The following is a 12,887-nucleotide window of genomic DNA, read 5'->3' on the forward strand; positions in this document are numbered from 1 at the left end:
TGGAGGTCCCTACCTAAGCATAGGTCCAGGGCTTGGACCCCACAAATTTGGCTCAGGCCCGACCACCCCAGGGCAGCACACCATTGAAATACTAAAGTGTTAATATGTGTTAAGAAAGAAGCAGAGGCTATGGGTTAGAAAGTGCTACAAAAATAAGGGTGTTAATAAAATACTCAAAAGAGTAATATTAGTGAAAAAATAGGAGTGTTACATAAGTGCTAAATAAATAATATGGCATGCTACCCCAAGGTGGCCCAGCCCCACCAGACCTGGGGGGTACCACTCCCCAAACCCATACACAGCATAATAATAATTACAGCCACTATGGGTCATACAAATGCTTAATGTATGGCCACATGATAATGGCACATACAGAACATATCCAGATTGAGAGCTAGTTTACCTGGAGGCACCCCTGTATCCTCCAAACGGCACCACAGGACCCAGCATGCCCTCCTAATGCTGGCTCCATCTATGCCTCTCTGAACTGCAATAAATAGTGGAAAACTGCTCTAATCAAGCTGGTAACAATCCCCAGGTGCTGCGGGAGGGGGTTACTCTAGACAAGAAATACAAAAGGGATTTTTCCCACGCACTCTGCTGACTGTTAGTAAGAAGAACTATATACTATGTAATAATAGGAAATTTAGAGCTCTTCGTTACATATGTTTTGCAAAAGATATGATAAGCCTCCAGGCCACTTCACGGCTGCTCTATTACTGGAGGTCCCTACCTAAGCATAGGTCCAGGGCTTGGACCCCACAAATTTGGCTCAGGCCCGACCACCCCAGGGCAGCACACCATTGAAATACTAAAGTGTTAATATGTGTTAAGAAAGAAGCAGAGGCTATGGGTTAGAAAGTGCTACAAAAATAAGGGTGTTAATAAAATACTCAAAAGAGTAATATTAGTGAAAAAATAGGAGTGTTACATAAGTGCTAAATAAATAATATGGCATGCTACCCCAAGGTGGCCCAGCCCCACCAGACCTGGGGGGTACCACTCCCCAAACCCATACACAGCATAATAATAATTACAGCCACTATGGGTCATACAAATGCTTAATGTATGGCCACATGATAATGGCACATACAGAACATATCCAGATTGAGAGCTAGTTTACCTGGAGGCACCCCTGTATCCTCCAAACGGCACCACAGGACCCAGCATGCCCTCCTAATGCTGGCTCCATCTATGCCTCTCTGAACTGCAATAAATAGTGGAAAACTGCTCTAATCAAGCTGGTAACAATCCCCAGGTGCTGCGGGAGGGGGTTACTCTAGACAAGAAATACAAAAGGGATTTTTCCCACGCACTCTGCTGACTGTTAGTAAGAAGAACTATATACTATGTAATAATAGGAAATTTAGAGCTCTTCGTTACATATGTTTTGCAAAAGATATGATAAGCCTCCAGGCCACTTCACGGCTGCTCTATTACTGGAGGTCCCTACCTAAGCATAGGTCCAGGGCTTGGACCCCACAAATTTGGCTCAGGCCCGACCACCCCAGGGCAGCACACCATTGAAATACTAAAGTGTTAATATGTGTTAAGAAAGAAGCAGAGGCTATGGGTTAGAAAGTGCTACAAAAATAAGGGTGTTAATAAAATACTCAAAAGAGTAATATTAGTGAAAAAATAGGAGTGTTACATAAGTGCTAAATAAATAATATGGCATGCTACCCCAAGGTGGCCCAGCCCCACCAGACCTGGGAGGTACCACTCCCCAAACCCATACACAGCATAATAATAATTACAGCCACTATGGGTCATACAAATGCTTAATGTATGGCCACATGATAATGGCACATACAGAACATATCCAGATTGAGAGCTAGTTTACCTGGAGGCACCCCTGTATCCTCCAAACGGCACCACAGGACCCAGCATGCCCTCCTAATGCTGGCTCCATCTATGCCTCTCTGAACTGCAATAAATAGTGGAAAACTGCTCTAATCAAGCTGGTAACAATCCCCAGGTGCTGCGGGAGGGGGTTACTCTAGACAAGAAATACAAAAGGGATTTTTCCCACGCACTCTGCTGACTGTTAGTAAGAAGAACTATATACTATGTAATAATAGGAAATTTAGAGCTCTTCGTTACATATGTTTTGCAAAAGATATGATAAGCCTCCAGGCCACTTCACGGCTGCTCTATTACTGGAGGTCCCTACCTAAGCATAGGTCCAGGGCTTGGACCCCACAAATTTGGCTCAGGCCCGACCACCCCAGGGCAGCACACCATTGAAATACTAAAGTGTTAATATGTGTTAAGAAAGAAGCAGAGGCTATGGGTTAGAAAGTGCTACAAAAATAAGGGTGTTAATAAAATACTCAAAAGAGTAATATTAGTGAAAAAATAGGAGTGTTACATAAGTGCTAAATAAATAATATGGCATGCTACCCCAAGGTGGCCCAGCCCCACCAGACCTGGGGGGTACCACTCCCCAAACCCATACACAGCATAATAATAATTACAGCCACTATGGGTCATACAAATGCTTAATGTATGGCCACATGATAATGGCACATACAGAACATATCCAGATTGAGAGCTAGTTTACCTGGAGGCACCCCTGTATCCTCCAAACGGCACCACAGGACCCAGCATGCCCTCCTAATGCTGGCTCCATCTATGCCTCTCTGAACTGCAATAAATAGTGGAAAACTGCTCTAATCAAGCTGGTAACAATCCCCAGGTGCTGCGGGAGGGGGTTACTCTAGACAAGAAATACAAAAGGGATTTTTCCCACGCACTCTGCTGACTGTTAGTAAGAAGAACTATATACTATGTAATAATAGGAAATTTAGAGCTCTTCGTTACATATGTTTTGCAAAAGATATGATAAGCCTCCAGGCCACTTCACGGCTGCTCTATTACTGGAGGTCCCTACCTAAGCATAGGTCCGGGGCTTGGACCCCACAAATTTGGCTCAGGCCCGACCACCCCAGGGCAGCACACCATTGAAATACTAAAGTGTTAATATGTGTTAAGAAAGAAGCAGAGGCTATGGGTTAGAAAGTGCTACAAAAATAAGGGTGTTAATAAAATACTCAAAAGAGTAATATTAGTGAAAAAATAGGAGTGTTACATAAGTGCTAAATAAATAATATGGCATGCTACCCCAAGGTGGCCCAGCCCCACCAGACCTGGGGGGTACCACTCCCCAAACCCATACACAGCATAATAATAATTACAGCCACTATGGGTCATACAAATGCTTAATGTATGGCCACATGATAATGGCACATACAGAACATATCCAGATTGAGAGCTAGTTTACCTGGAGGCACCCCTGTATCCTCCAAACGGCACCACAGGACCCAGCATGCCCTCCTAATGCTGGCTCCATCTATGCCTCTCTGAACTGCAATAAATAGTGGAAAACTGCTCTAATCAAGCTGGTAACAATCCCCAGGTGCTGCGGGAGGGGGTTACTCTAGACAAGAAATACAAAAGGGATTTTTCCCACGCACTCTGCTGACTGTTAGTAAGAAGAACTATATACTATGTAATAATAGGAAATTTAGAGCTCTTCGTTACATATGTTTTGCAAAAGATATGATAAGCCTCCAGGCCACTTCACGGCTGCTCTATTACTGGAGGTCCCTACCTAAGCATAGGTCCAGGGCTTGGACCCCACAAATTTGGCTCAGGCCCGACCACCCCAGGGCAGCACACCATTGAAATACTAAAGTGTTAATATGTGTTAAGAAAGAAGCAGAGGCTATGGGTTAGAAAGTGCTACAAAAATAAGGGTGTTAATAAAATACTCAAAAGAGTAATATTAGTGAAAAAATAGGAGTGTTACATAAGTGCTAAATAAATAATATGGCATGCTACCCCAAGGTGGCCCAGCCCCACCAGACCTGGGGGGTACCACTCCCCAAACCCATACACAGCATAATAATAATTACAGCCACTATGGGTCATACAAATGCTTAATGTATGGCCACATGATAATGGCACATACAGAACATATCCAGATTGAGAGCTAGTTTACCTGGAGGCACCCCTGTATCCTCCAAACGGCACCACAGGACCCAGCATGCCCTCCTAATGCTGGCTCCATCTATGCCTCTCTGAACTGCAATAAATAGTGGAAAACTGCTCTAATCAAGCTGGTAACAATCCCCAGGTGCTGCGGGAGGGGGTTACTCTAGACAAGAAATACAAAAGGGATTTTTCCCACGCACTCTGCTGACTGTTAGTAAGAAGAACTATATACTATGTAATAATAGGAAATTTAGAGCTCTTCGTTACATATGTTTTGCAAAAGATATGATAAGCCTCCAGGCCACTTCACGGCTGCTCTATTACTGGAGGTCCCTACCTAAGCATAGGTCCAGGGCTTGGACCCCACAAATTTGGCTCAGGCCCGACCACCCCAGGGCAGCACACCATTGAAATACTAAAGTGTTAATATGTGTTAAGAAAGAAGCAGAGGCTATGGGTTAGAAAGTGCTACAAAAATAAGGGTGTTAATAAAATACTCAAAAGAGTAATATTAGTGAAAAAATAGGAGTGTTACATAAGTGCTAAATAAATAATATGGCATGCTACCCCAAGGTGGCCCAGCCCCACCAGACCTGGGGGGTACCACTCCCCAAACCCATACACAGCATAATAATAATTACAGCCACTATGGGTCATACAAATGCTTAATGTATGGCCACATGATAATGGCACATACAGAACATATCCAGATTGAGAGCTAGTTTACCTGGAGGCACCCCTGTATCCTCCAAACGGCACCACAGGACCCAGCATGCCCTCCTAATGCTGGCTCCATCTATGCCTCTCTGAACTGCAATAAATAGTGGAAAACTGCTCTAATCAAGCTGGTAACAATCCCCAGGTGCTGCGGGAGGGGGTTACTCTAGACAAGAAATACAAAAGGGATTTTTCCCACGCACTCTGCTGACTGTTAGTAAGAAGAACTATATACTATGTAATAATAGGAAATTTAGAGCTCTTCGTTACATATGTTTTGCAAAAGATATGATAAGCCTCCAGGCCACTTCACGGCTGCTCTATTACTGGAGGTCCCTACCTAAGCATAGGTCCAGGGCTTGGACCCCACAAATTTGGCTCAGGCCCGACCACCCCAGGGCAGCACACCATTGAAATACTAAAGTGTTAATATGTGTTAAGAAAGAAGCAGAGGCTATGGGTTAGAAAGTGCTACAAAAATAAGGGTGTTAATAAAATACTCAAAAGAGTAATATTAGTGAAAAAATAGGAGTGTTACATAAGTGCTAAATAAATAATATGGCATGCTACCCCAAGGTGGCCCAGCCCCACCAGACCTGGGGGGTACCACTCCCCAAACCCATACACAGCATAATAATAATTACAGCCACTATGGGTCATACAAATGCTTAATGTATGGCCACATGATAATGGCACATACAGAACATATCCAGATTGAGAGCTAGTTTACCTGGAGGCACCCCTGTATCCTCCAAACGGCACCACAGGACCCAGCATGCCCTCCTAATGCTGGCTCCATCTATGCCTCTCTGAACTGCAATAAATAGTGGAAAACTGCTCTAATCAAGCTGGTAACAATCCCCAGGTGCTGCGGGAGGGGGTTACTCTAGACAAGAAATACAAAAGGGATTTTTCCCACGCACTCTGCTGACTGTTAGTAAGAAGAACTATATACTATGTAATAATAGGAAATTTAGAGCTCTTCGTTACATATGTTTTGCAAAAGATATGATAAGCCTCCAGGCCACTTCACGGCTGCTCTATTACTGGAGGTCCCTACCTAAGCATAGGTCCAGGGCTTGGACCCCACAAATTTGGCTCAGGCCCGACCACCCCAGGGCAGCACACCATTGAAATACTAAAGTGTTAATATGTGTTAAGAAAGAAGCAGAGGCTATGGGTTAGAAAGTGCTACAAAAATAAGGGTGTTAATAAAATACTCAAAAGAGTAATATTAGTGAAAAAATAGGAGTGTTACATAAGTGCTAAATAAATAATATGGCATGCTACCCCAAGGTGGCCCAGCCCCACCAGACCTGGGGGGTACCACTCCCCAAACCCATACACAGCATAATAATAATTACAGCCACTATGGGTCATACAAATGCTTAATGTATGGCCACATGATAATGGCACATACAGAACATATCCAGATTGAGAGCTAGTTTACCTGGAGGCACCCCTGTATCCTCCAAACGGCACCACATTACCCAGCATGCCCTCCTAATGCTGGCTCCATCTATGCCTCTCTGAACTGCAATAAATAGTGGAAAACTGCTCTAATCAAGCTGGTAACAATCCCCAGGTGCTGCGGGAGGGGGTTACTCTAGACAAGAAATACAAAAGGGATTTTTCCCACGCACTCTGCTGACTGTTAGTAAGAAGAACTATATACTATGTAATAATAGGAAATTTAGAGCTCTTCGTTACATATGTTTTGCAAAAGATATGATAAGCCTCCAGGCCACTTCACGGCTGCTCTATTACTGGAGGTCCCTACCTAAGCATAGGTCCAGGGCTTGGACCCCACAAATTTGGCTCAGGCCCGACCACCCCAGGGCAGCACACCATTGAAATACTAAAGTGTTAATATGTGTTAAGAAAGAAGCAGAGGCTATGGGTTAGAAAGTGCTACAAAAATAAGGGTGTTAATAAAATACTCAAAAGAGTAATATTAGTGAAAAAATAGGAGTGTTACATAAGTGCTAAATAAATAATATGGCATGCTACCCCAAGGTGGCCCAGCCCCACCAGACCTGGGGGGTACCACTCCCCAAACCCATACACAGCATAATAATAATTACAGCCACTATGGGTCATACAAATGCTTAATGTATGGCCACATGATAATGGCACATACAGAACATATCCAGATTGAGAGCTAGTTTACCTGGAGGCACCCCTGTATCCTCCAAACGGCACCACAGGACCCAGCATGCCCTCCTAATGCTGGCTCCATCTATGCCTCTCTGAACTGCAATAAATAGTGGAAAACTGCTCTAATCAAGCTGGTAACAATCCCCAGGTGCTGCGGGAGGGGGTTACTCTAGACAAGAAATACAAAAGGGATTTTTCCCACGCACTCTGCTGACTGTTAGTAAGAAGAACTATATACTATGTAATAATAGGAAATTTAGAGCTCTTCGTTACATATGTTTTGCAAAAGATATGATAAGCCTCCAGGCCACTTCACGGCTGCTCTATTACTGGAGGTCCCTACCTAAGCATAGGTCCGGGGCTTGGACCCCACAAATTTGGCTCAGGCCCGACCACCCCAGGGCAGCACACCATTGAAATACTAAAGTGTTAATATGTGTTAAGAAAGAAGCAGAGGCTATGGGTTAGAAAGTGCTACAAAAATAAGGGTGTTAATAAAATACTCAAAAGAGTAATATTAGTGAAAAAATAGGAGTGTTACATAAGTGCTAAATAAATAATATGGCATGCTACCCCAAGGTGGCCCAGCCCCACCAGACCTGGGGGGTACCACTCCCCAAACCCATACACAGCATAATAATAATTACAGCCACTATGGGTCATACAAATGCTTAATGTATGGCCACATGATAATGGCACATACAGAACATATCCAGATTGAGAGCTAGTTTACCTGGAGGCACCCCTGTATCCTCCAAACGGCACCACAGGACCCAGCATGCCCTCCTAATGCTGGCTCCATCTATGCCTCTCTGAACTGCAATAAATAGTGGAAAACTGCTCTAATCAAGCTGGTAACAATCCCCAGGTGCTGCGGGAGGGGGTTACTCTAGACAAGAAATACAAAAGGGATTTTTCCCACGCACTCTGCTGACTGTTAGTAAGAAGAACTATATACTATGTAATAATAGGAAATTTAGAGCTCTTCGTTACATATGTTTTGCAAAAGATATGATAAGCCTCCAGGCCACTTCACGGCTGCTCTATTACTGGAGGTCCCTACCTAAGCATAGGTCCAGGGCTTGGACCCCACAAATTTGGCTCAGGCCCGACCACCACAGGGCAGCACACCATTGAAATACTAAAGTGTTAATATGTGTTAAGAAAGAAGCAGAGGCTATGGGTTAGAAAGTGCTACAAAAATAAGGGTGTTAATAAAATACTCAAAAGAGTAATATTAGTGAAAAAATAGGAGTGTTACATAAGTGCTAAATAAATAATATGGCATGCTACCCCAAGGTGGCCCAGCCCCACCAGACCTGGGGGGTACCACTCCCCAAACCCATACACAGCGGAAAATCATGTGGTGGCACTGTCAGCAGTGTTCATTCCGGGAGTGGACAACTGGGAAGCAGACTTCCTCAGCAGACACGACCTCCACCCGGGGGAGTGGGGACTTCACCCAGAAGTCTTTCAAGTGATTGTAAACCGTTGGGAAAAACCAAAGGTGGACATGATGGCGTCCCGTCTCAACAAAAAACTGGACAGATATTGCGCCAGGTCAAGGGACCCTCAGGCAATAGCGGTGGACGCTCTGGTAACACCGTGGGTGTACCAGTCGGTGTATGTGTTCCCTCCTCTGCCTCTCATACCAAAAGTACTGAGAATCATAAGAAGGAGAGGAGTAAAGACTATACTCGTGGCTCCGGATTGGCCAAGAAGAACTTGGTACCCGGAACTGCAAGAGATGCTCACGGAGGACCCGTGGCCTCTACCTCTAAGAAAGGACCTGCTCCAGCAGGGACCTTGTCTGTTCCAAGACTTACCGCGGCTGCGTTTGACGGCATGGCGGTTGAACGCCGGATCCTGATGGAAAAAGGCATTCCAGATGAAGTCATCCCTACCCTGATCAAAGCCAGGAAGGATGTAACCGCGAAACATTATCACCGCATTTGGCGAAAATATGTTGCGTGGTGTGAGGCCAAGAAGGCCCCCACAGAGGAATTTCAACTGGGTCGTTTCCTGCATTTCCTGCAAGCAGGACTGTCTATGGGCCTAAAATTAGGATCCATTAAGGTTCAAATTTCGGCCCTGTCGATCTTCTTCCAGAAAGAACTGGCTTCAGTGCCTGAAGTTCAGACGTTTGTCAAGGGGGTACTGCATATACAGCCTCCTTTTGTGCCACCAGTGGCACCTTGGGATCTCAATGTAGTTTTAGGGTTCCTAAAATCACATTGGTTTGAACCACTCACCACTGTGGAATAAAAATATCTCACATGGAAGGTGGTCATGCTGTTAGCTCTGGCGTCAGCCAGGCGTGTCTCAGAATTGGCGGCTTTGTCATATAAAAGCCCTTACCTAATTTTTCATTCAGACAGGGCAGAATTGAGGACTCGTCCTCAATTTCTCCCTAAGGTAGTTTCAGCGTTTCACATGAACCAACCTATTGTGGTGCCTGCGGCTACTAGGGACTTGGAGGACTCCAAGTTGTTGGACGTAGTCAGGGCCCTGAAAATATATGTTTCCAGGACGGCTGGAGTCAGAAAATCTGACTCGCTGTTTATCCTGTATGCACCCAACAAGCTGGGTGCTCCTGCTTCTAAGCAGACGATTGCTCGTTGGATTTGTAGTACAATTCAGCTTGCACATTCTGTGGCAGGACTGCCACAGCCAAAATCTGTTAAAGCCCATTCCACAAGGAAAGTGGGCTCATCTTGGGCGGCTGCCCGAGGGGTCTCGGCTTTACAAATTTGCCGAGCAGCTACTTGGTCAGGGGCAAACACGTTTGCAAAATTTTACAAATTCGATACCCTGGCTGAGGAGGACCTGGAGTTCTCTCATTCGGTGCTGCAGAGTCATCCGCACTCTCCCGCCCGTTTGGGAGCTTTGGTATAATCCCCATGGTCCTTACGGAAGTCCCAGCATCCACTAGGACGTCAGAGAAAATAAGAATTTACTTACCGATAATTCTATTTCTCATAGTCCGTAGTGGATGCTGGGCGCCCATCCCAAGTGCGGATTGTCTGCAATACTTGTATATAGTTATTGTTACAAAAAAATCGGGTTGTTTATTGTTGTGAGCCATCTTTTCAGAGGCTCCTACGTTTATCATACTGTTAACTGGGTTCAGATCACAGGTTGTACAGTGTGATTGGTGTGGCTGGTATGAGTCTTACCCGGGATTCAAAATCCTTCCTTATTATGTACGCTCGTCCGGGCACAGTATCCTAACTGAGGCTTGGAGGAGGGTCATAGGGGGAGGAGCCAGTGCACACCAGCTAGTCTAAAGCTTTTACTTTTGTGCCCAGTCTCCTGCGGAGCCGCTATTCCCCATGGTCCTTACGGAAGTCCCAGCATCCACTACGGACTATGAGAAATAGAATTATCGGTAAGTAAATTCTTATTTATCAGTTGTTGGAGGTTCTAGATGAAACCCGATGGAAGCTAAAAGAAGAACAGATGTTTAACACCAAAATTGATGAGAGGAACGAAGAGCTTGAAAGAGAACTTTGGTTTATACAGAGAGAGATGGAAACCATGGCATCTGATGAAAGACCAACCAGAGTGGATCAGGAGCAACAAAAGTTGATAATGTACCAGCAGCAGGAAGACAATATTCATTCTCTGGAATCAAAAATAACTGAGTTGTCTGAATTATTGGAAGTGGGTAAAGAAACTGAAAAGGAGGATCATATTCGTCTGAATGAAATGAAAGAAAGACTGTCTCAGCTAGAATCTGAGCATAAAATACTCAAGGATGCCAACTTCCTAAACAACTGTCCTGAAGACCGTATCCATGAATTTTCTATGCGACCGGATACTAAGGACATAGCATTACAGACTGAGGTAGTGGATGGTATATTGCTGAGACAATCTTCTATGAATAAAGTTGATAGTAAAGGGACACAGTATATGTCTCTTAAAATGACTGGCACAGTAATATGGTTCCATGTGAAGAAAGGCTATGGCTTCATTAAAAGGCATGACACCGGAGAAGACATATTTGTACATTGGACATCCATAACGAAGAATAACCCCCTAAAACTGTTGTACAGTGTAGGAGATGGAGAGAGAGTAGAATTTGAAGTGTTGGAAGGGGAAAAGGGTGTACATGCAGCAAATGTGACTGGCATTGGTGGAGTACCAGTGAAAGGGAGTCGATTTGCTCCAAACCGACGGGGATCATACAGTTATTGTTATCAACCACGAGAAAAAGCGGTTGATGAAGGAAGTGCATATTCAGAACAAAGGCAAGGGAGAGATCCAGCTCCATGTCATCCTTCTACAACCTTACATTTCCGACCTCTCTCGAGATTCAATGGTAGATTAAATCAGTCCCAGGATCAAGAAACGGAAAATTCAGATGCTAAAGACTTGATAACTTTAGAAGCTTCGTCAGAGAAAGAAACTAGTCTCAGTGACAATCGTAGTGAGGTACATGATAACTTTACCCTAGCACAATCTCTTAAATCTTCCATCCGAAGACCAGTACTAAAAGAAGTCAATAAATCAGGTGTAGAAGAGCAAGGGAAACCAGCACGATCAGAGAACACTATCCCTGGGAGGCATGAAGGCTATGTAGTTCCATCCCTCCCTATTTGGCCAACAGTTAAAATGGTTGAGATGAGGTGGCTTGCTAATGGATGTGAATGAATATATACTATTTTAGCATAGTGAGTAAGGTAGATGGTGCATTGGCACCTAAAGATGTTAAACAGTGACAATGCACCAGGGGGAGAAATGTAACCCTGATTTAGGGTTTAAACAACACTTATACTGAGGTAGTTATAATATGGTGACTAATATGGAGTATAAGCATATATATTATTCATATATAAAAGTTAATGGATGTTGTAATACTGTATGCATGTTGTGAGGTAAATAATACAGTACACAGATATGTAATTGTATGTACATTGATGTAAATGTAGTGGTGAATACAATTAAGGCTTATTTTATGGTTTCACAGTGTATCTAAAGGGTTAATGTCCTTGTGCTCCTAACTGTCAATCACCTAGTGGGGTGATTGCCAGTGGGCGGAGCATCACCTCAGAGTGGGTCATGTGACTACTAGAGAGGGGTGGGGAGGTGCTGTGAGTATAGCTGAGGAAGAGACTGCATATCCCTTGGTGAGAGGACATAGTTTTTTGCTGCTCCGGCCGTCGCTCGCATTAGAGCTGAGCGGTATACATTGCGGCGGCCGGAGGGGGCTTAGTGTGTGTAGCCAGAACAGGGCTTCCTTACTGTAAAGGTGGTGACAGCAGCATTGAGACTCAGCACTGTTCATAGAACCCGGCATCAGGGCTAGTCAACTCACCCAGCAGTATTGGAAGGGCGCACCTATGACAGGGAGACAGAGAGGGTTCCTCCTATTACCGGCACAGACTCTGACAGCCACAACAAAGAAGCCAGGACCAGCAGCAGAGGCTCCATTCTGTGTGGCTGTAAGTGTAAGGGAGGAGTCGGGGGAGCAGCCTGCAGCAGCATCACTAGATCGTAGAAGTGTGAGTGCATAATCCAGCCATTTATATTACCCCTACACTAAGCACAGCAAGCCATAGGTGACTATGGTACATAGTCAATTTCATATTGGGACTAAGGACTCCAGGGCTAGGCCGCAATAATGGCTATTAAGCAGGAGGATAGTAATGGGTCACAGTAGTCAGAGTGACCTATAATGACAGTTCCATGTATGGCTTAATCATAGTGCTAAGGAGAAGGTAGAAAGCACTGGGTATATATATGTAACAGGAGGAGTGGAGTGAAACTTGAACTGTTTAACGCTTCATAAATAGTTTTAAAGCTCCCCCATATATCAGCATCACATCAGTCAAAGGAGAGCCAGAGACATTGTTCCGCAGCGCTAAATAGAAAGTAACACCCTAAAGCTGCCACCTAATGTGTGTATTTATGCCCCTGAATTAGCAGAATTAGAGTCAAGGACATTAAAGGTAGCCATACTACAGTGACATTGGATGGATGTTAAAGCCTCTTAGCCACAAAGGATTAGAATATCA

General features: G+C 44.4%; 1 protein-coding gene across 1 annotated transcript; it reads left to right on the forward strand.

Moving 5' to 3' along the window:
• The first annotated feature begins 10,277 nt into the window (after positions 1–10,277).
• On the forward strand, positions 10,278–12,558 carry LOC134965075 (Y-box-binding protein 2-B-like). Its single transcript, XM_063941638.1, has one exon. It carries the CDS (start codon positions 10,330–10,332, stop codon positions 11,521–11,523), a length of 1,194 nt encoding a protein of 397 aa, XP_063797708.1. The 5' UTR covers positions 10,278–10,329; the 3' UTR covers positions 11,524–12,558.
• Positions 12,559–12,887: the final 329 nt, after the last annotated feature.

The sequence above is a fragment of the Pseudophryne corroboree genome, chromosome 10 (assembly GCF_028390025.1).
Source record: "Pseudophryne corroboree isolate aPseCor3 chromosome 10, aPseCor3.hap2, whole genome shotgun sequence".
NCBI lineage: Eukaryota > Metazoa > Chordata > Amphibia > Anura > Myobatrachidae > Pseudophryne > Pseudophryne corroboree.